Source organism: Ahaetulla prasina, chromosome 3 (genome assembly GCF_028640845.1).
Source record: "Ahaetulla prasina isolate Xishuangbanna chromosome 3, ASM2864084v1, whole genome shotgun sequence".
Lineage (NCBI taxonomy): Eukaryota > Metazoa > Chordata > Lepidosauria > Squamata > Colubridae > Ahaetulla > Ahaetulla prasina.
Genome location: NC_080541.1, coordinates 142,977,718 through 143,002,660, shown reverse-complemented (window position 1 = coordinate 143,002,660; position 24,943 = coordinate 142,977,718). Strand labels below are relative to the sequence as shown.

General features: G+C 38.6%; 1 protein-coding gene across 1 annotated transcript in view; it reads left to right on the top strand.

The window, feature by feature from the left end:
- The window catches only part of ABCA4 (ATP binding cassette subfamily A member 4), a 135,903-nt gene that overhangs the window by 92,417 nt on the left and 18,543 nt on the right, over positions 1-24,943 (top strand). The window contains exons 26-39 of the mRNA XM_058177590.1: positions 246-294; positions 1,807-2,018; positions 3,327-3,451; positions 5,594-5,692; positions 7,616-7,805; positions 9,676-9,770; positions 11,630-11,662; positions 12,669-12,774; positions 12,897-12,971; positions 15,733-15,902; positions 17,245-17,422; positions 17,700-17,815; positions 20,954-21,101; positions 22,227-22,350. Coding sequence (XP_058033573.1) covers positions 246-294; positions 1,807-2,018; positions 3,327-3,451; positions 5,594-5,692; positions 7,616-7,805; positions 9,676-9,770; positions 11,630-11,662; positions 12,669-12,774; positions 12,897-12,971; positions 15,733-15,902; positions 17,245-17,422; positions 17,700-17,815; positions 20,954-21,101; positions 22,227-22,350 — 1,720 coding nt within the window. The remainder of the gene's footprint in view (positions 1-245; positions 295-1,806; positions 2,019-3,326; positions 3,452-5,593; positions 5,693-7,615; positions 7,806-9,675; positions 9,771-11,629; positions 11,663-12,668; positions 12,775-12,896; positions 12,972-15,732; positions 15,903-17,244; positions 17,423-17,699; positions 17,816-20,953; positions 21,102-22,226; positions 22,351-24,943) is intronic.

The following is a 24,943-nucleotide window of genomic DNA, read 5'->3' as shown; positions in this document are numbered from 1 at the left end:
TAAATGATAGTATAATCCTATACTAATTTTATACTTTATACCATAGTTAGCATGTTTCTTCTTATTACCTTGGTTTTTTGGTTATTTTGTGCCTTTAGAGTTTTTTTAAACATTAATTAAAAATAAAATTGTAATTACAAGATTTTTCACTTGTGTTGCATTGGGGTAGAGGGAGAGGATATGCCTAAAGATGCCAGTACTTCCTTTGTTTCCATACAGCATCTTCTCATGCACCTGTCTTTCAGGTTTTCTTGAAGGTTACAGCTGAGGCTGACCTTGAAGTACCCAATACAGGTATGGATTCCATGATTGAGTCTCTGAAAATCAAAGTTTGTATGAAAAGTCTCCTGTATTTTAATACTACCAATTGCTATCTATTGCCTCTTCCATAAGTTAGGAAATATTCTTATATTAAGAAAAGAGGACATGTTTCTGAAAATACCCAATCAATCCACAATGCAGAAATGATTAAAAGTGCTATGAAAATATTCAGTCTGATCATGCTGGAGCTTCATGGTTACTTTTGCTATCATCCTCTCTCTTTCCCTCCCTCCCCCTCCCTCCCTCTCTGTCTCTCTCAAAAATCAATCAGTCTATCTATCTATCTATCTATCTATCTATCTATCTATCTATCTATCTATCTATCTATCTATCTATCTATGCATTTATTTCTGCATTGTGGATTGACTGGGTATTATATAATTATATATATATATGTGTACATATGTATATATGTGTGTATATACCAGGGGGTCAGCAACCCGCAGCTCTGGAGCCACATGCAGCTCTTTCATCCCTCTGCTGTGGCTCCCTGTCGCTCAAAATATATGCCACAACCGCCAATGTGCAACACCTGCAGCACGCGATTTATTGAGCTTTTTGACTCCCAGCAGGCCAACCATGGATAAATCCAAGAAAAGAAAAGTTTCAGAAGAAAACAGAATGTTTAATTAAACTACATATGCCAGTTTTGTGGCTGCTCAGGAAATAGTCAGGCACGGGAAGGGTTTTGTGGCTCCTGGTGTTTTCTTTTTAGGGTCCAAATGGCTCTTTGAGTGTTTAAGGTTGCTGACCCCTGGTATATACTGATATATACCAGTCAATCCACGATGCAGAAATTAATGCATAGATAAATAGATAGATAGATAGATAGATAGATAGATAGATAGATAGATAGATAGATAGGGGGGAGAGAGAGACAGAGAAAGAAAGAGAGGGGGGAGAGGGAGGGAGGGAGAGTCCTTGACTTACAACAATTTGGATCAGAATTTTTGTTGCTAAGGAAGGCCAGGCATTTGTTAAGTGAATTACACCCAAATGTACGACCTTTTGTGCCACAATTGTTACGTGAATCACTGCAGTTGTTAAGGTATACGACATGGTCATTAAACAAAACTAGCTTTCCCCATTGACTATGCTTTTTTGGAAGCCAACTGAGAAGGTTGCAAATGTGATCACATGATCCTGGAACGTTGCAACTCTTGTAAATACATGCTGGTTGCCAACCGACCAAATTTTGATCACATGATTGTGGGGAATGCTGTGTTGGTTGTGAATTGAGGACCAGGCATAAGTCACTTTTTTCAGTTGTGGTTGCAACTTCAGACACTAAATAGATGGTTGGAAGGTGAGGACTACCTGTAAAGACAGTTCACAGATTGATGTTTAAGACTTTAGAAATCTATTGTTACAATGTCTAAACTTCAGTCTTGAAGAAATAAATGAATCTCTGATTTGTGGGACTAAAATGTTTTTCATTGTACCCTGAACAAAACCGGCATGGGAATCCTTATTCGTAAAATCTAGGTGCTGCACAGGAGAATGCTTCTGTCACAGCCAAACAGGGAGCCCCCCAAAGAGCTCCAAGAAACAGCTGCGCTTCTCTGGATGGAGATAAGAGTGACGGCAAAGGATCTTGGCAAAATAAAGGTGGCCAGCTTATACTTCAGCAGATTAAAGCTCTTCTCATCAAACGTTTCCATCATACTGCTCGTAGTATTAAAGACTTCTTGGCTCAGGTACACGCTTACTATTCCCACCCTCCCAAATGACATATATCAAAGTTAATGAAGACGTTTATTATAGTTCTACTGTAGTGTGAAAGTCCAGAGTCTACATTGTAGGATCAAGTATCCCTGTTCAGTATGTTAAGTATTCAGTGTTTAAGATGTTGGGCTGGGAACAAAAAGATCCCAATTCAAGTTCCACTCAAACATGGAGCTCACAAGAGGCTTTTGGACGCTTTGTACTCTCTATGGATCTAACCTACTTTGCAGGGTGATTGTTGTGAACATAAAGGGAAAGGAAATCAAATAGTCTGCCTTGAACTCCTAGAAGAAAAGCTGGACGTAAATATAACAAATGAACAAAAATGTCCTAGAGAGAGACTTATACCACACATACATAGCTTAGAACAGGGGTCTCCAACCTTGGCAACTTTAAGCCTGGAGGACTTCAACTCCCAGAATTCTGGGAATTCTGGGAGTTGAAGTCCACCAGGCTTAAAGTTGCCAAGGTTGAGGACCCCTGGCTTAGAACACTCTTTTGGCTAGGTATTTATATCCTGGAGCAGGGGTCTCCAACCTTGGTCACTTTAAGACTTATGGACTTCAACTTCCAGAGCTCCTCAGCCAGCAAAGCAGGCTGAGGAACTCTGGGAGTTGAAGTCCATAAGTCTTAAAGTGGCCAAGGTTGGAGACCCCTGTCCTGGAGAGTTTGGCAATAGTTTGCACATATTTTCCATACAATGGTTTCAGCTCCAGGAAAGTCTGTCCAAAAGCTTAGAAAGCCACTGGCCAGCAATACTAAACTAGGTTAACCAATGCAGCTTCCTAGGCTTTTTTAGTCTTATTTTATATAACTGAGAAGCCATTAGTAAGAATTTTTCATTTAGGATTAAAACAACAACAACAGAAAATGTAGAAATTGAAATTTACTGTGTTACCACGTTTTTTAATGTGAATTACAATCAGGGTTAGATAGATTTCCAGCACAAGTATCTACTCTAGATCTTCTTGTGACTTATATCCGAATGGGACATAGACATTTGTGGTTAGAATGCAGTATTGCAGGCTAACTGTGCCCACAGGCAGGAGTTCGATTCTCACCGGCTCAAGGTTGACTCAGCCTTCCATCCTTCCGAGGTCAGTAAAATGAGGACCCAGATTGTTTGGGAGTGACATGCTGACACTGTAAACTGCTTAGAGAGTGCTGTAAAGCGCCGTAAGGCATTATATACTATAAGTCCAAGTGCTATTATTATTGCTATTAATAGGATACTGTGTGAAAGCAGTTATCTCACATATTCCATATTGCTCTACTGGCAGATTGTTCTACCTGCTAGCTTTGTGTTGCTGGCTCTGATACTTACAGTCATCATCCCTCCATTTGGTGAATATCCCAGTCTAACCCTCCACCCTTGGATTTATGGACATCAATTTATTTTCTTCAGGTCAGAGGATTCCTTAGTATATTTGTTTTTGAAGTAACCTTATCTCTGATGTTTCCTACATTCTGGTTAGCACTGATGCTAGTTAATCCAGTACTTGCTGTAAAATATTATTTTTTAGATTTCTGTTTTAAACAAGTCTATATCTATTGCTGACTTTGCTTTGTTCTTGAACGTATTTCTCTAAGTAGCTAAACGATGAGATACTGAAATTATGTAGATAAGGAATGCCTAAATGAATGGAATGTTTGATATGTATGACCATATAATCATAAACATATTACACTTTTATTGATTATTGTTCTTCCTTTTCTTAAAAAAAATATTTTTATTTAAACTTCTGGGAGTCACTTCTGATTATTGTGATACATTAACATAACAGGTTAACCTAATACAACATAACACAATTCTGTAAATGGAGAAGATATATATTATTCGAATTAAGCTTGATTCCTCATGATTTCATGGGCAAACTCTTTTTTGCTGTTGCCTTTTTCTACATTATTTTTGATTTTAACAGTAGTCTTACATATAACTGTGGGGTTTTCTGATGTACCCCCCATCCGTGTTCTAACTTGATATAACCCTGATTAACTTTTAAGATCAGATAAGATTAGTTAGACTTCACCATTCAGTTGGAGATCAGATATACCATATTTTTTGGTCTATAAGATGCACTTCCCCCACCCACCCCCAAAGTGGGTGGAAATGTCTGTGCATCTTATAGAGCGAATGTTGCCAAAGCCCCACCCACCTGCAGGCACCCACCCTTTGGCCTCTGTCTCCGAGCAATTTGCCTCCTTGCAGCAAACAGCAAACAACCTGGTCAGCTTCAGAACAGCCTGATTTAGCATGAGCAGCTGATTGGCGGTTGGATCGGCCTCCCGGAATACCGCCAATCAGCTGTTCCAGGTTGCAGGAATCGCCACCGCCCATCACTGCCGTCACCAGATATTTTTTTTCTTGTTTTTCTCCCCAAAAGCTAGATACGTCTTATGGTCCGGAGCGTCTTATAGTACGAAAAATATGGTATATGCAACATCTCCCTATTTGCATCTCTGCTAAATATCACTTATGAGATTCATCATCTCAGTTTTCAAAGACTAATATAGTGAGTTTCAGTGGGTGCTCCCATTCCATCCTCAGACTTTCACTTCTCGGGATTTTTTAAAAAATCTCTTAATATATGGAGAAAGAAGAGATCTCTTTTTTTATGCACAAAGAAACATGAAATAATTGGAGTTTTGATGGATTACAATCTATTCCTGACCCATGAATTATATGAATATTGAGTAGTTTTCCAGAAAGAAGGCTGACTCATAACTAGATTAAAAAAAATCATTATGTTGAGATATGATATTGCGTTGACCTAAGTCTAGTACCAGGAACATGGAGAACGGGCTTGATAAATGCAACTTGGAAACAGAAAACTCCGGAAAAAATCTTCCCTGTTGTTACTAAGAGTCCATGCTGACTTGGCAGCACATAACAAAACAATAGCATTTGACTGAATCAGAGGGAAACGTTGGATAAGCAGGCTATATGAATTGCAAATGTTCAGCCACAAGTGTTCTACTATCTTACCTTTTATATAAAACTATTTTCCATTTGTTAATCAGGACTACGCATGAATGTCTTTGCTTATCATGTCTTTGAGAAATTAAACCTTTGTAGTAAACAACAATGTAAATTTTTAAAAAAATTGGGTAATCTTTATGAAACATACAGGCTTCTTCTAAAATTGGGTAGTTCATTAGAAAATTTTCATTAAAAAATTCATTAGAAAATAAGGGCCTCTGTGGCTCAGACTGGTAAGACAGTCTGTTATTAACAGCAGCTGCTTGCAATTACTGCAGGTTCAAGCCCCACCAGCCCCAAGGTTGACTCAGCCTTCCATCCTTTATAAGGTAGGTAAAATGAGGACCCAGATTGTTGGGGGCAATAAATTGACTTTGTATATAATATACAAATGGCTGAAGACTATTGCTTGACATAGTGTAAGCCGCCCTGAGTCTTCCGAGAAGGGCGGGATATAAATTCAAATTAAAAAAAAAATCTGCAGTGATTCTGTTAATTTTCATTTGCACTTGTCCTTTCCTATAGTTAATCTTTTTTTATAATCTAAATCTCACCCAATCTCATTAGCAATGAACAGCCTGGCAGTGAACATATGGTTTCTCTTCGTGATGCCTTTTTAAAGAAACCAGGATTTGGAAATCGTTGCTTGAAGAGAGACCCCCTTTAGTAAGTTCATTTTTTTTCTCTTTCTCTTTCCCTCTCTGTCTCTCTCCAATTATAAAGATCCTATACTATTACTGAAGTTTTAACAAGATAAAGTCCCTTCGCCCCACAACATTAAGCAAGAGCCTATGGAACAATGGATGATTTTAAATTAGACCCAATGGAATGAAAGAGATTTAAGTTAATCACAACCAGATTAAGTCCCGCTGATCTCTATCACTGTCTAAATGTGGAACTTATCTTATACATTATGTTCTTATCCCTCCCCCCCAATGATTACTGATTGCCTTACCTATAGCATTACAGCCACTCTGGGTTTCTTTTCCAAACTGTGATGCAAGACTCCTAATAGAAGAACTGCATTGAGAAAGAAATAGGGTGGTGAGATTAAATCACTTGGTTATAAATATTTTATAAATGTGTAACAAAATAAGGATTGTACAGCTATTATTTTAATCGATCGGTCTGTCAGGCTTCTTTAAAATCAAGAAATAACATTAAGAAAATCTGGCTAGGTTCACATGAGTTACTTCTACTGCCTATCTATTAGAAATAAAACTATCCAATTTAAGTGGGTTTAAAATTAAATGTATACAAAATTGGACCTAAATAAGCTGATGTCCATGCTGGTTGTAACTTCTACAACCTGAGTGCCAACATATCTGTAAGGCAACATCTTGGGCATAGATTGTCTAAGTGTTTGTTTTCTACTTCTCTTTCCATCTGTTCATTTTGTCCTTGCATTGTCTTCTAAGAGATGGAGTTTTGTGTTGCATCTGGCGTAAGGAATTTCAGCCCACACAGATTAAAAACAGTGCAAGCTCTCTTACTTTTTGATGTCCTCCTGGAACAAATACTGCTGCCATCGGAGCCAGCTGTTTGTTTTAATTATTTTGTTTTGGCAATCAGCCATAATACATAGGAATAAACAGGAAGGTGATAACCCCAGAAATATTTGCCTTCTGAACATTGAGTAAAAGTAGTGGTATGAAGAAAATGCAAAGTTGACAGTGGCATCAAAGGATAAAACAAAATATGAAGTGAAGAAGACCTTGGTTTTAACATAATGGAAACCTAAAATGTGAATACCAACCAACATAGCTTCAGAGTTGCCACAATATATGTATAGTTTTGTAAACCTGTACAACTTCTAGGCTTACAGTTTGTGCTTAAGCGCAAAACCAACTATTCCATGGATAGCAGGATGTGTAAAACCAGATTTTATCATTTGTGTATTTTTTTTTAAATGGGCCTTGCCTAGATACACTAGACTAGAACAAACAAGTTTTAGTAGTAGTTCTGTGGAATCCATATATATTGCTGTTTAATAAAGGAGTTAAATAAATCTAAAGGTTCAAAGAAATAGTTCCCTAAATTACTCTCTTTAAGTATGGAAAGTCACTTTATACATTGGAGTTGCCCAACCTAAGCCCCCAGGGTCAAGTAGTGGTTTTCAGACACAGTATGGTCATCAGTCAGAAATGTATGGATTGCATCTGCATTGAGCAGAAAGCAGGGAGTAGTTGAGCTATGAGGTTCCTTCAAACTCTATTATTGTATGCAGCAGTCTCTGAAAAACCTGAACGCACTCCCTAGAGACCTCCAAAAGTTTGTAATTTTTAATGCAACAGAAAGGGAAGGTAATGATATTAATGGCATTGAAATATAAATTTAAGTAAAATGTAATGGAATTTTAATTATTAGGCATGAAATTAGATTAAATTATTTTTATATGGCTTCTGTATGGAAAAAAATCCACAGGCTTGTGATGAAGAAAACTGTGTGTCATTTGTTTCTATTTAAAGAATACTTAGGAGCCATTCCCTTGAATTTTTGGACCTGTTATGAGAGGTATAAATACAATAATTTTGCAAGATCATAGGTGATCACTTTGATGTTTACACTGGGTTTTGAATTCCTGCACAGTAACTACTCTTGCATCACTACATCAACGGCCTGGAGGACCCCAACTGTCCCTTATCATGTGTCTGCCCTTTTTCGGACTAACACATGGAGTCCTGACAACCCCTCACCTGCGTGTGAATGCAGCACTAGGAAGAAACTCATTATGCTACCAGAGTGCCCACCAGGAGCGGGAGGTCTTCCTCCACCACAGGTATTGTTTGGATATCAACTACTAACACGAAGCACTGTGACTTTTGTTGAAATCGATTAACAGTGGGAAGGAAGATCTGGATAACATATTCACCAGGCAGATATATTGGTATGGAAGAATAACCATTTTTTTAAAAAAAAAATGTGTATTTGCAAATGATATAGTTTTAAATGTATTCATGTTTTCATTGTATAACACCCTAACAATCAGAAGTTTGTTTTGTTTATATTCCATCATTCTTTCATAGTTTAGAGTGGCATACGCTGCTTTCTTTCTTCTTTATTTTTTTTCTCTCAACAATCCACCATGCTGTGTTCAGATGTCATGTTGCCCTTAAAAGGAGCATTGTGGCATTGTGACATAAATTCAGCTTCTTTTCCATATCTATGCAACATCCTAAGATATGGATATTAGGAACTCAGCAACATTCATTTTTACATTATCTCTTCTTGATCCTCTCACCCTTTATGGTGCCTCTGATTAAGCTGATATAGAGTTTCTGGCCCACCACTGGGTGAGTTTCCTTGATAATGGTAATGGATGAATGATTAATGGCAGACTTAAACCTGGATCGCCCTACTTCTGATCCAGCACCTTAATTACTACAAGTTTTGCTTTCCTTTGTATTTTGTCTTTTGCCGTTAATCAATAAAGTAAAATAACAAAATCCTCTGGGCTGATTATAGTTTATTGAAATAGTTTTAGAAACCTTTAAACTTTTTTTTGGGGGGGGGCGGTGTCTTTTTTAAGGAAAAACAGAACATTAAGCTAGGGGCTACTTAGCTGCAAAAATTGGATGATCTCTAGATGGCGGCACAGAAGTAGAGAAGACCTGATAATATTAATTATGCTACTCTGATTGCATCTAAAGTAGTATTGTACATTCATATAGAATTTATAATATTCTCCAAGGCTGCAGTTCAGAAGTGACAAATAACATTTTAGGAATGTAAGTATCTTGCGACTTTCCTAGCCTAGGAACTAAAGCTCTCAGAAGCCCTGTTACTCATTCCATCCAAAATGAGTCCAGGTTGGAAAAGACTGTGAAGAGATAACTGTAATAAAAGGGCATCAGGAATGGGAATTTTAATCGTAAGTTCTTTTTAAGGGTACACAGAGATTTTGTTTAGCCTTGTCAATGCAAAATAAAAATTCATAATCACATAAATTATTCTTTCTAGAAAACAGGGATGTATTAGGAAGCTATTTCCACACTGCTTTGCCAAAGATTACTGGATAAGGTTATAAAATTGCTATTACTTCAGAGAAAATATCCCATATCTTTGCTATGGGAAGGCAACACTGCCTCTCAGTGGCTAAATTCACATTCTTCATGAATTTTACTTGCTAGCTATAAAAGAATTGTATATTTACTCAATTATTACAATCTAAAAAGAAATGTGTTCATTTAAAATTGCAGGAAATGTGAAGAGGCTTTTGGAACTTAAAAGATTAAGCAATTATATGAGTAAGATTTTGTAACTCACAGTCTGTGAATTCAAAGTTTAATTAGACTTTAAAGTGCCACAAGACTGTTGTATTTATTCTCTAAAATTACAAACGTGTATATGTGTTTAAATCTTTATAGCTGTTTTACAGTAAAAGTCAGGCTTTAAATGTCACTTGTCAACATTTTTAGCTCCCTGCTTACAAATCTTTTGAAGCATTCAGCAAATCCAATGTGGCTTTTAGTTATTTTATGTGGCTTGAGATCAAAATATACAAATAAAATCAGGCAGCTTTCAGTTTCCAGTAAAATAACACTATTTTAATCTAAAACTTTCCTATGAGATCTTTTCTTGCCTCTGAATCTCTGAAATAATAAATTATAACCAGAAAGAATTTAATGAGTATTTTCTTCATCTTATAGAGGGTTCAGCATAATACAGAAATTCTTCAGGATCTCACTTACCGAAATATTTCTGATTTCTTGGTGAAAACATACCCCACCCTAATAAGAAGCAGGTTGGTTTGGACTTTTCTATTTATACATTTTCAGGTTCAGAAGCTGTCTTGGCACATAACACTAAACTGTAATGGCAGGTTCCCACATAAAACTAGTTTTTTAAAAAAAGAAATTATACAATCGCTTTGTGTGATGAATGATTCTAGCTAGGAACTTGTTTGTATGAATGGATTGTTGGTATGGTCCTAAGACCATAAATATGGTCCTAAGGCTTCTGAATAACAAGTCAGCTGCTCAGTTTTCTGTGGGGTTTTTTCCCCAGTTACATCTAACCATAATACAAATATGTCATGGCAGCATATTTTTTTCTGCCCTGTCTCCATGATATTGAAAAGAGGAGGTTGTATGCTATAAAGAAATAAATGCAGTACTGTTAAAGCTAACCCAGTACCAGTGGTGGGTTTCACTTACCTTTGCTACTGGTTCGCTTGTGCGTGTGCGCTTCCCTTACTCTTGCATGTGCCACTTCTGCGCATGTGCAGAGCGTATTGGATGACATCCGGGTGGATGGGCAGAACCTCCTGCCGCTGCTGATACCGGTTCCCTCGAACCGGGGGGGGAACCGGTAGCAACTCACCATTGACCAGTACCTGTTGTTATTTTTTAAATGAAAGGGATTATTGTTACAATGCTCACCAGTTTTTGTGATGCTCTTCTCACCAATTCCCAATAAAGTCGCCTATTTTAATTATTGCTGGGCTTTCACCAGTGCACTTTCAGCAACCTTCCCTCTGCAGTCTTGCTCTGGAAATACAATACTATCCTCTGGCCTCGAGGCATGAAGGAAGTTGAAACTATCACACACTATAGACCAGTTTTTATTTGAGTTTATGCTACAATTCCAGAGCAATCAGGTACTTACTATGTAGCTTTCCTACTAGCTAACAAACACATCTGAAGTTGCCATCTGTAATGCACTGCACTGCACACCAGAACAACTAGACACAAGAACAGTTTTTTCCCGAAGGCCATCACTCTGCTAAACAAATAATTCCCTCAACACTGTCAGACTATTTACTGAATCTGCACTACTATTAATCATTTCATAGTTCCCATTACCAATCTCTTTCCACTTATGACTGTATGACTGTAACTTTGTTGCTGGCAATCCTTATGATTTATATTGATATATTGATCATCAATTGTGTTGTAAATGTTGTACCTTGATGAACGTATCTTTTCTTTTATGTACACTGAGAGCATATGCACCAAGACAAATTCCTTGTGTGTCCAATCACACTTGGCCAATAAAATTCTATTCTATTCTATTCTATTCTATTCTATTCTATTCTATTCTATTCTATTCTATTCTATTCTATTCTATTCTATTCTATGCTGCATTTTGCTGGTCAGCTTCAACAGTGCAGACACTTCTAAATGATGAAGTTCAACCCATGTAATCCTTGCTAGTTTTTTTTTTATTTCTCTGTATACACATTTATTTGTCTGTTATGCTGGCAAAAATAAACTTTTGCCTTTTGTCTATCTGTAAAAAAAAATAAAAATCTCCATGAGGTTAGATTATGCACATTTGTACAGAAAAAGTACTGAGCAAAATACACAACAAAGAATTATTTTCTGTAACTTGTACTTTCATAGCTTCTGTGCAGGTCAGATGAACAAATAGTGGTCAGGAACAGGGATTAAGTGTACAGACCGCATAGACTCGTCCTTTTCACCAATCCTCTGAAGAGGCTTATAAATTCCTAAAGTGACATCTCAGTCAGCAGAATAGCCACAAAATCCCCAAGTTGATCCTCATGGCAAAGATATAATTTTGTATGTGAAAGAATTTTAATTAATGCAGTATATTAAAGATTATTACATTTTTTATATTTTTTTTTGTTTTCCTTGGCAGCTTAAAGAGTAAATATTGGGTCAATGAGCAAAGGTAGGAGGACCACTATGTGCTGTATATCTTTTGTTGAATTTTTTTTTAAGTCTCAAGAATTTGATTTCAAATAAATGACAATAAGATAGGCCTAATCAGTATTATTTTGTCTTAAATACAAAATAGAGGGCTATGCTTGGTTTGGAAACAATACAAATAGTCCTCACTTTCTTCAGCGACCATTCAAAAATATAATGGTGCTGAAAAAATAATTTTATAGCCCATTTAGGACCATTTATGTCCTCTGCAGCATCCCTTAGTTATGTCATCACCATTACAGTGTTGTTCTATGCCCCTAATCTGTCTACCCCATCTTGCACAGCAGAGAAAAGATTGGAGAGAAAGGGTTTGCAAAAAAAAATAAACTGCTCTTCTACACATTGAAAGCAATGTAATATTACCAGCAGCTCAGCCCTGGGAGCCACAGGCATGCTCCACAAACAACTTAGAGGGATTTGAACATTCCAAAGGGGAGGCAAACAAACAAGCCAAAACTGTGATATTGACTAGTTTGGTCTCTTTCCAGCCAGGAAACATAGTCATGGGATTTCCCACCTAGTGACTGCTTTGCTTAGTGGCAGACTTGCCAGTTCCAATCAGGGTCATTAGCCGAGGGCTTTCTGTATTTATTTTGTTTGTGCAATTCACTATGAACAATGATCATATTCCTTATTGTCTCAAAGGTGTTTTTTGAAAAGGCAACTGGATTATTTTTTTATTGAGGAAAAAGAAGAAGAGGTTTTGCTTCTTCAGATGAAGCTTCTTGGATGAAAACCGAAATGTCTTCTTCTTCCTCAATAGAAACAGTCCAGTTGCCTTTTGAAAAAGCACCTTTGAGACAACTATGGAGGACTGGAGGACTGAGAATCTCCATAGACATATTCCTTTTTGGGAGAGAGCTACTGTATAATTATGTCGAAGGGAACTGTTATTGTGTTCATTATCTATTAAAAGTGGAGTATGGTTCTCCTTTATAGAACTGAAGATTGTGTAATCTTGTATATAGATATGGAGGAATTTCCATTGGAGGGAAACTTCCAATACTGCATATTACCGGAGATCAAATTGTTGATTTTATGAAGGACGTTGGTCGAATTATGAATATAACAGGGGTAAGAAAGAACTCTTGCATCTGCTTTGTCACTTGATTATCACCAGATTTAACAATTTCTTTCATATTTGTAACACTAAAACATAAACAAGGAAATCTGAACCTTTGTTTTTTGCTGTCTAGGGTGAAACAACAAGGATTGCGGCTAAAGAAATGTCAGCTTTTCTTAAATATATGGAAACTGAACACAATATTAAGGTATTTTAATACTTTCCTAAAATCTTGCATAACTCAATCACTGAACAATAAGTTCAGTAAAGGAGCATTAATTTAAAGAGAATAATAACCTTTGTTATTATTTGATTGAGATGTTTGTTTTTTAGTAAGGAAATGGAAGAGTGAATAGAAAAATTTTAAGAAAAGTATATGACACATTAACCCATATGGATTATTAACAGATAGTTTGGGGACATGCCAATAGTGCCTTGAATCCAGAAACATGTTCATTTATATAAAATGAAAACATTGTATTGTATGATACCAAATTACCAAAATTGTTTTTGCAGACATATTACAATATGGCAGCCAGTGTGGTGTAATGGTTAAGGTATCTAGGAATCAGGACACTTTGAATTCTAATCTTGCCTTGGGCACAAAGTCAGTTGGGAGATTCTCAGTCCTAGGAAGGAGATGGGGCAAACCACTTCCAAAATTTTGCCAAGAAGATTGCAGGACTTTTCCAGGCAATCATCAGGAGTCAGTAGTGACTTAAAGGCACAAAAATAAAAATTATGCATTATAACATTACAACTAAAAAAGGAGAAGAGAAAAGAAAGTGAACAATTCTAAGAAACAAAATAACTTTACCAAATTGTTTGGATTACTCAATTTCCTTTTGTGCTTTTTTGCAATTCTCCCTCCCTCCCTCTCTCTCTCTCTCTCTCTCTCTCTCTCTCTCTCTCACACACACACACACACACACACACACACACACACACACACACACACACACTATTCCAGATGTTAACAAACAACAATCAAAAATATTGTATAGTACTGAAAATTAAATTTAACCTTACAGTTCTGTAAAATTATTTTGTTATAAACCAGTGACCAGCTCTTACGTCTTGGTTTTCGGTAAAACCAAGCCCACTGTGAGCCATTGATTCACTACATTCACTTAACAACTACCAAAAAAGTTCCTAAAATTGTGTTGGTCAAATAATCAACCTGTTTTACGACACTCATGACATATGACTGTAAAGGGCTGGCTGTATGTACCACTTGTATAAGCATATCCATTGAAGCTTTCTGTAAGAGAAAGCTTCAATGGATATGCTGTAGTTCTGTAATTGTTCTTTAATATAAGCCAATCATATCTGGATGATCACTAGCTGGGAGCAAAGAGATACAGAAATGTTTTTTTGCTTCCATGTAACGTTTGTCTAGATATTTGCACTCAGATCAGCAGGCCTATTTAGAAGGATATGAGTCTCAGATCCAGCCATGTTTTTTTTAATATTCCATGATACTAACAAAGAAATAAACAGTTATGAGTAATTTATATTAAAAACAACATGAAAAACACATACCTTATATCCAACTTGAGATTGCAAAACACCATGTACTCAACTTACAACAGTTCATTTAGTGACCATTCAAAGTTACAATGGCACTGAAAAATATGACTTATGACCATTTTTCAAAGTTTACAACCATTGACGCATCCCCATGGTCACATGATCAAAATTCAGACGCTTAGCAACTGACTCATATTTATGACGGTTGCAGTGTTGCGGGGTCATGCGATCACCTTTTGCAACCTTCTTACAAGCAAAGTCAATAGGGAAGCCAGGTTCACTTAAAAACCGTGTGACTAACTTAATAACTGCAGTGATTCATTTAACAACTGTCATAAAGTCATAAAATGAGACATAATCCACTTAAGTTTGATTTTTGCTATCTTCTATATATATAAAAAAGGCTGTATGTATGTATGTTCCAGCATAACTCTGGAACGCCACAAGCAATTTCAACCAAACTTGGTAACCGTATGACTTACCCTCTAGAAATAAATACTGGAGGGGGGGGAACACCCCTGGTTTGTGTGTGTGTGTGTGGTGTGTGTGTTTTCCAGCATCACTCTGGAACGCCTGGGCTGTTAAGGAGAGCAGCATCCTAGAGTGGCAATTGTTCATGATGTCAGTTTCTTCGCAGCTTCCTCTGGAAAGCCAGCTGTGATGTTCAGCCTCCAGTGGACCAATGGGGAAGCACCTGATGTTCCCTTCTCTTGGCAGAAGGTGCCCCCTGGTGGATTTGTGGCAAAGTGCCAGGATCATAGACAGAGCGGAAAAGAGGAACATATGGGAGGGGGAAGGGAGAGGGCAGGGATGATGGGCATGGGAGTAGGGGGAAGAAAGGCCCCTCTCAATGGCCCTCTCAATGGCTCCCTGGTGTGTGTGTGTGTTCTAGCATAACTTTGGAACACCTCAAGCAATTTCAGCCAAACTTGGTACACAGATGACTTACTATCTGGAAACAAATACTGTGGGGTAAGACACCCCTAGCACTCCTAGGTGTGTTTATTTGTGTGTATGTATGTATGTATGTTCAAGCATAATTCTGGAATGCCTCAAGCAATTTCAGGATTGGGATAAAGAAATACCCTGGCAACGCCTGGTTATCAGCTAGTTTAAATATAAAAATTGAAGAAAACAGAGCGAAAGAAAAGAAGCTGGGAAAAAGTTCCAGCTTTCCTTGAATTCCAAGGAAAAAGCAAATGCTGAATAGGAACAAAAGGAAAAAGCCTGAAACTATCAGCCCTGATTTGTTATGTGGGGAAAAACCCAGAATACTGGTGTGCATATAATAATAAATAAAGTAGATACGAAAAGTGTTCAGTTTCTGTCATTAGCAGCATGAGCTATTAGGCAACCTGTTGCTTGTTCCTGATAAAATTGGAATTTTAAAGGATTCTGACTGGCTGAAGGATGTAATTTTTTCTCCATTGTTCTTCCAGGTGTGGTTTAACAATAAAGGCTGGCATGCTGTGGTCAGTTTTCTCAACGTAGCCAACAATGCAATTCTGAGAGCCAATCTACAACAACATAAGGATCCAGAAGAATATGGAATAACTGCTATTAATCATCCACTGAACCTCACTAAGGATCAGTTGTCTGAAATCACTGTGTAGGTAACATTTGTTTGCTTTTTAAATTCTAATTCACTCCAATTGCAGTTTTAATTCTATTCCCCCTACTCCCTCCCTTATATGTAGCAGGTCTGGACACCACAGCTTAAAGCTTAGAAAAATATGCCTTACTCCTTACTAGCACTGATGTTGGTGTACCTGGTGTTAGAAGGAAAAGCCACCTGGTTCAAGTCCAAGCCAGGAATAAAATAAAATGGAGTCTGATTAGAAAGAAAGTTTAATGATGAACAGAACCACACACAAAGACAGTGTGCAGTTCTGGGTTAGCTGAACAATTAGCTAAATGAGTGCCAGGATTTTTATACAGGTCCTGAAATGCTGCTGGGTGGGGGGTTTGTGCAATGAAGGGGCTTGTGTTCTGAAAGGGTGTTGTTGGCCAATTCCTATTGTGGCTAATGGCTTTTGTCCTGTGCTGGATCTTGGGTGTGGGGCTGCTGTACTAATCCTACCATTCTGCTTTTGTTAGCTGTCAAACTTTACTGCAAGGAGTTTTGAAATATCCTGTCTTGAATGGATTTCTCCCTGCAATATTTGCTTTGCTTATGAATGGAGCCATCTAGATAGTTGGCTTTCTCTTTCAATAAGCTCTTTATCTCCTTAAATGCTGGCATCTGCTGGGGGCTATTAAGAAAGACTGGGGTCTGCTTTAAGGACATGTTTCTCCATTTCTCCTTTAGGGAAATATAATATTTTGCCTTTTTTTACATATTTCCCAAACTATTCCATTCTTCTGGGGAGGGGGCTTCCCAAACTGGTTTGGTAATGAAATGTCCGCAAGAAAACAATCAAGCTCAGAGAGCACCAAGGACCCCTCGTGTCAACGCGAGCTACAAATATTCTTTATTAGTAAAAATATGTCTGTCGGCAAGCTAAAAATATTTAGACAATAGTATTTTAAAAGTGCATATTGTACATCACACAAAATTGGACTTTTACAATAAACAACCTCAAGCTAGCTTATATTAACTACTATATTGTAAACTATATTGATAGTTTACAATAAATGAATGAATGATGGGTTATGGTTGCCTCTGCAACAGCAGCCCAATATTTCTTTTACCAAGTCACAACTGGTTCAGATTCCGTTCTCCACAGTAAAATGAAACAGGAGAAAAACTCAGCAACACAGCCCTAGTAAAAGTTTAGCACTAGTAGATTCTGTCAGAACCATAGGAGTACTGGGACTGTTGTCTTCAGTGGTGGGTGTACAATCAACCATGCCTAATGTCAACCTTGTGGTGAAATGTGAACCTAACAAGAAGTAACTTTTGTGGCTTTTGGTTCGGGCTAATTGGCTGTCCTTGACATGTTTCACTACAGACTGACCACCTCAGTAGACGCTGTTGTTTCCATCTGTGTGATATTTGCCATGTCTTTCATCCCGGCAAGCTTTGTCTTATATCTGATCCAAGAGCAAGTGACAAAAGCCAAGCATCTCCAGTTTGTCAGTGGTGTGAGCCTTTTTGTTTACTGGTTCACCAACTTCCTTTGGGATATAGTGAGTTATTTTGCTTCCCTTTATATACTTTTTCAACCAGATGTTATTCACCAGTATGGACAATAATCATGCTGTTGGCAATTACGGTGTGTGTAGCTTTCCTCAAGCTTTTCTTCCTGCCATCTATTTTTTTTTTAAATATATATATAACATTGTTGTCAAAAAATTATGTAAGACAGAACAAGCTAATCTCTATTTATTTATCTTACTAAAAGTTTTCTTACTGGATAGCTCTTCAATTTAATATTTACTGTATTTTTCTTTTCCTCTGCGCCAGGTGAATTATGTAATGAGTGCTGGCTTAGTGGTGGCAATATTCATGAGTTTCAAAAAGAAAGCATACACATCACCAACCAATCTTCCTGCACTTATAATATTGCTATTGTTATATGGGTAAGTTATATAGATGTCTCATTAAGTATGTGAAATGAAACAAATATTAAAGTACATGTTTCAATAAACTTTTTTTGTTTTACCATATTACACCAATTCTGCAAAGTCTCTACAGTTTGCCTGCTTATTTCCTAGAACAGTGATGGCTAACCTTTTTTTCCTCAGGTGCCAAAAGCATGCGCGGATGCGCTATTGCGCGCGCGCAGGTGCCCACACCCATAATACAATGCCCCTCCCCCTGCACCTGTGCATGATCCTCCCCACCTGCGCACACGACCCCCTCTCCCCTCATGCATGCATGCACGACCACCCCTTTTGGCCTCACATCCCAAAACAGCACTGGGGTGGTGGGAAGCCTTTGCCTCTCAAAACGGCTGGGTGGGGAGAAGCCTCCAAAACGGCTGGGAGGGGGAAGCCTTTGCCTCTCAAAACGGCTGTGGGGGGGAAGCCTCCAAAATGGTTGGGAGGGGGAAGCCTTTGCCTCTCAAAACGGCTGGGGGGGGAAGCCTCCAAAATGGTTGGGAGGGGGAAGCCTTTGCCTCTCAAAACGGCTGGGGGAGGAAGCCTCCAAAATGGTTGGGAGGGGAAAGCCTTTGCCTCCCAAACGGCTGGGGGAGGGGAATCTCCGGAGATCTGGGAAGGCACAGGCAGCAGAAAGTGAGGAGAAAGGTAGGTCCCCTCACGCATGCGCGTGTGTCTCCCGCTTGCAGGGTAGACCCGAAAATCAGCTGGCCGGCAGGAAGCACGCACACATGCGCAGCAGAGCTGAGCTGGGCGACAGCTCGTGTGCCCGGAGAGAGGGCTCTGCATGCCACCTGTGGCACGCGTGACATAGGTTCGCCATCACGGTCCTAAAATAATTCAGAGTTTGGTTAATTACTTATAAAAACATTACAAATAGTTCTCACTTAACCTTCTGCAATGGGGGGGACCGGCAACTTGGTGCTTGTGCCAGACCTGCATCAATTCTGCTGCAATTGTTAAGTGAATCTCTATGAGTTATTAAGTACATCACATGACTATCGTACTGTTGTATTATTGTAATGGTCGCTGAACAAGGCAGCTGATAATAATCGGGTAATGCATCATCTTCTTACCTATCTGTGTTTATAATGCCGTTCTTCATGTTTCCCATGCTTTGTAAAGTTTCACAGAACTCAACTCTTTCCCCACTCAGTTGCAATAACAGAGTTGGAAGGGACCTTGGAGGTCATCTAATCCAACCCCCTGATCATGCAGGAGACCTGTACTAGGGATTCAAAGTGCCAAACTGCCGACCTTTCTGAGGGACAAGCTCAGTGTCTTAGCCATTGAGCCACCTAGTCAGGCTTAAGACTCCTTTTTAATCACATTGTGAAACCATTGGGTGAGCACGGGATTAGGTATGCTGATGATACCCAGATATATGTACATTTCTATCCTAAGAAGTGATGCTCTTAAGGTTTTCTCTCATTGACTGGGAGCTGTAGAGATCTGGATGGGAAAGAACAGGCTTAGATTCACCTGTTAACGAGATTGAGTGAATGGGGACCACACAAGGGTCTTTCTTTCATTACTTCTAGTTGGGTTGCCATTTCCCCATACAAAATTGGTATCCAATGTGAGGATCCTCTAGATTCTTAGCTCCTGCTCAAAACCATTTTGTGCATCAGTTGTGACCTTTTCTAGATCAGGAGGCCTCGCTTACAGTTATTCATGCCTTGGCCATGTGTCAACTGAATTATTCAATGAATTCTGCATGCCCAATAGCAGCTAGATTTACATATTCCCCGGTAAGGCTTTACAATATTCTCTAGGCGGTCATACAAAATTCCAGTTTATTTAGAAACTGTGATACAGGTAGTTGTGGGAGCATTTCGCTCTACCATATGCCATTACTACTTAGCAAGCTACACTAATTCTTAGGTAGTTCAAGGTATTACCTGTCATCTATAAAATCCTTTGTGGCACAGTGCCATGAGTCATTTGCTATTTGTCTCCAATTATTTATGCGCATGCTACACAATCTGCCAGGGCTGGCATGCTCTGGGCACTTTCTATTAAACAGTGGCATTAGATGGGATCCAAAAAGTGGGCTTTCTCTGTCATTGTAACCTGTGGAATAACAGGATAGGATAGGGTAGGGTAGGGTAGGGTAAAGTAGGGTACTTTATTGTCACTTTGAATGTATACTAATTGGCATACATTAAAATAAATTTTCATTGCACACAGCTCTCAAAGAGTCACTGCCTCTAATATACATTACCGAAACATGACAAAATAAATAAATACAAAATTATGCATATACTTATTTATTTATAAAACAAAAAACAGACAGTCTGCGAGCTCCGGAACTAAAATAATTAAAATTTTATTCTACTAAGCTTTCATCAGCCATTTGCTGACATCGTCAGAATATTAAACTACCATTGCAGAGATCTCTGCCTTTATATGCCATTAATCAATTTGGCCGTTGCACGTGTAATACCTGAAACTCGTATTTTTAGAATAGTTGTTATTTATTTATATATATAAACAAATAAACAAATAAATACAAAGTTATATATATATATACCCACCTATGTTATATGACACAGAAAAACAACACAGTCTACTCCGGGTGAATACATGTACATGGCAAGAAAACTGAATCAGATAACCAGATAACCCTAATTCTACCTATTTTTGATAAAGCCTTGAAGACCAGGCTCTTCCCTCCAGCATTGGCTCAGTAAGTTAGGTGAGCTGGCTTCAAGTAATTTATGTGGCTCCTATATTGTTGATGTTTTTAGATGGTTGCTAGCTAGCTGCCCAAAGTCACATAGCAAATGAGCAACCACATAAATTGAATAAGTTTACAAATAAAGGAATAAACAACCCTTTTTATAAAGTATCTGCTCTTTTAAATGGTTTCAAATGTTCTTTGTCAGCTGGCCTGAATAATAAACGGGCACTGGAAGGGTGAATCTTTATGCAGACAAATAACAAAATGGCTTTGTTTGTTTTATTGAAAGATGGTCTCTAACAACATGGCCATATTTCATTCATCATTTAACCACTTTATTGTTTATTACACCACCCTTGGGGAGTGGGGCCTATGACTGTATATTTTGATTAATTGAATTATACCATTTTTGTTTCTCATTGTTCTGTATACAGATGGGCCATAATTCCTATGATGTACCCTGCATCCTGCTTTTTTAGTGTCCCCAGCACTGCCTATGTTGTCTTGTCTTGCGTTAATCTCTTCATTGGTATTAACACCAGTGCCATTACGTTTATTCTGGACCTCTTTGAAAATAATGCGGTGAGTGACTTTTCTTAGGTTCAGTTGTAATGAGAGTAGCATACATTAGCTATGCTCCATTATGTCAGGACATGGTTCAATATATGCTTCATAAGCTTTAAGAGATAATGAGAGGTTAAAAGGAGCAGCTGCTCCAATGGAAAGAATCAGAAAACATTTGATATTCACGAACCTTTGCACTATGTCTAAATGTTCCAGCATAAGATAATCAGATATTCTGGAAAATTATATAGAGATGTTGCAAAATGAGGAAATCTCTTTTATTGGTTCCATCATGTTCCTTTTCTCAGGAAAAAAAATTCTGCTATCCAGATTTCCTGATTTCCTACTGTCACATCTTCACATTAAAAGATGCTATTAATGAGGATGTATACCAGTAATCTGGTGTAAGAGAAGGAGTGGCAGAACCTGAGGGTAGGATCAAAAGAGGAATCAGCCTAGTGTCACTACGTAGCCACAAATTGACTAATTCCAATCCCTCTTGAATTCAGATGAACCAGAGGTGGGTTTCAGCAGGTTCTGACCAGTTCTGGAGAACCGGTAGCAGAAATTTTGAGTAGTTCGGAGAACCAATAGTAAAAAATGTGACTAGCCCCCCCCTCTTCTATTCTCTGCCTCCCAAGTCCCAGCTGATCGGGAGGAAATGGGGATTTTGCAGTAACCTTCCCCTGGAGTGGGGAGGGAATGGAGATTTTACAATATCCTTCCCCTGCCACGCCCACCAAGCCACGTCCACCAAGCCATGAAACGCCCACCAAGCCACACCCACAGAACCGGTAATAAAAAAAGTTGAAACCCACCACTGAGCTAAACCTTATCTAGTGCTAAAATAGTGATAACCTTTAGTTGATGAGATTCCTGTGTGTAGGCATGAATTGTAATAAATCAGCTTAATTGGAACTTCAAGCATTGTCCTGGTCTTTCACACCTGCCATCTGGCATCTCATTCTAAACTCAATCATTTTTATTTTTATTTTTATTTTGCTTTTTTTTTAATTGAAAAAGTTTTACAAAAAAAGTTTTGTAAAACCTTTTCAATAAAAAAAAAGTTGGGTGTTTTTTTTTGTAAGTTAGGGAGGAATCTTGTGAATTCGAGCAAGACTAGCATCTGTGTTTCTTTTTCAGCCTCTCCTAAAATTCAACAAAACATTAAAAAAAATATTTTTGATCTTTCCTCATTTCTGCTTGGGTCGTGGACTCCTTGACTTAGCCATAAACCAAGCTGTGATAGATGTCTATGCACGTTTTGGTAAGTACCAAAAGATGGGAGATTGTTCTAGGATGCTGTATATTGAAGTCAGTCATGAACTGCTACTTGGCTGAATCTCCTGCACTTTATCCATGCTTTGAACAAGGAGGGAAAACATTTTCACTCAGCCCTCAGTCTTGCCTGTATAACTATCTGCTATGAACCCTGTTGCTGCCTCTATCTGAGAGAAAATCCCATCATCCTGTTAGACTTAGACTTAGAATAACTTTATTGCCACTCTGAATGTATACTAATTGGCATACATTAAAATGAAATTTTGTTGCATATAGCTCTCAAAGGGACTCCACCTCTAATATATACTACATAAACATGACAAAATAAATAAATAAATACAAAATTACGCATTGTTGTTGTTAGCTGCGAAGTTGTGTCCAACCCATCGCGACCCTATGGACAACATTCCTCCAGGCCTTCCCATCCTCTATCATCCTCTGGAGTCCATTTAAGCTCATGCCTACTGCTTCAGTGACTCCATCCAGCCACCTCATTCTCTATCGTCCCTTTCTTCTTTTGCCCTCAATCTTTCCCAGCATTAGGCTCTTCTCCAGTGAGTCCTTCCTTCTCATTAGGTGGCCAAAGTATTTGAGTTTCATCTTCAGGAAATACCCATATATATTATATGACACGGAGAAACAACACAGTCTAGTTCGGATGTATACATGCACATGGTGAGAGAAATGAATCTTGAGAGTTTAGCAGACGGATGGCATGGGAAACAAAGCTGTTACAGAATCTGGTAGACCTGCTAGAAATACTTTGAAACCTCCTCCCAGAGGGGAGCAACATAAACAGTCTGTGAAGTGGATGGGTGGGATCTCTAACAATGCTTTGAGCTGTAAGCCCATAGCGCTTATAAGCAGTATCCTGAATGACAGTAAGCCAGCTTCCTAAGACCTATAATCTTCTCGGCTGTCCTTACCACTCCCTGATTGGGCTTTCTCTCTGAGGCGCTGTTGATTATTCCCCAACTGTGTTTGTTTTTTTCTACAAGAAAAAAATAGTGGAAGCCCCCACAACCAGCCATTCTACAGGATGAGTGATCAAACTGCCCCTTGGAGCAAATAGTGCCAAAGGGAGGGGTTAGGGAAGAAATCCTGGGAGATGAAGCTGGCCATAGCAATATTTCCCCTCAATGGGAAATGACTCGGTCAGCAACTCTGAATGAAATATTGCAAAACTGTGCCTTGGATGTTTCCTCAATTATTTAGAGAGAGACGTGCGAGATCTGTAGTGTTACTAACCTGGCAAATTTGCCCAATTTCTTTCATATGTGCAATTATGACGACAAATATAAGAGCCCTTTAACACTAAACATAAAACCTTCTTGACGTTTGATACCTTCAAATAGAAAGAGATTGTAGAATATCAGAGGCTTGCTTAAGTATACCTTTGCTTCTTCTTCTTCCCCACAGGGCTGTCAGCTGAGGGCAGTGGAATTACCGTATATACTCGAATATAAGCCGATCCGAGTATAAGCCGAGGTCCCCAATTTTACCCCAAAAACTGGGGTAAACTGGGGACTCGAGTATAAGCCGAGGGTGGGAAATGAGGCACCTACCGGTTGGGGAAACCCTCCCTCCCTCAGCTGAGAAGGCTGGCGGCTCCCCCGCCCCCCCCTCTCCCTGCACCCGCAGGGCTTCCCCGCTCCGTCCGGTAAAATGTGAAAAAAAGAAAAAACTCGAGTATAAGCCGTATATACTCGAGTATAAGCCGAGGGGCTTAAAAAAAACAAAACTCGAGTATAAGCCGTATAGACCCGAGTATAAGCCGAGGGGACGTTTTTCAGCACAAAAAACGTGCTGAAAAACTCGGCTTATACTCGAGTATATACGGTAAATATTTTCCTTTCCCTAGCTTAAGAATGCATTAACGTCCTAATCAACTTAATCAAGAAATAAAATATTTAAGGCTAGGTACAGAAAGACCCTTGTCTTGAGTATTTTTTCCCCCATGTTAATTTCCCTTCCTGCAGTCCATGAGTTGGCACAAAATTATGCTGGTGTACTCTGCCTTCATTGCTGAGTGTGATTCTGCCTCAGTAATGAGGCCACCGACTGGCACTGTCTTCATAGATTCACACAGGATAACTTAAAGAAAATTGCCAATTTCTCTGGTGTCCCTTGCCAGAGGGGAAAAACAACCACCAATTGTTCTCCCTAGAGGAAGAGGTGGATCTTTATTTTTATTTATTAAACTTATATACTGCCCACCTCACTGTTACAGTAATTCTGGGCAACTTACAATACGATAGAAAGGTAAAAAAATAATAATGCAAAATATTACAATTAATAGGAATACATAAGAAACTAAGAAGTAACAGAACAAGTGACATAAGGATGGGTATCTTCTCTTCTCCCTATTAACCACCCCAAACATAGGAGGCCAAGTGAACTGGCAAAGCCAGGTTTTAAGGCTATTCTGGAAAGCCAGGAGTGGGGAAGGGGAAGGTCCCAGCTCCAGAGGACAATATTACAGAGATTGGGGGTCACAGCAGAAAAGGCTCTTCTTCTGGAACCAAAATTATTTGGCAGAGAGGATACAATGTAATGCTCTTCTGCTAGAACGAGTGAGA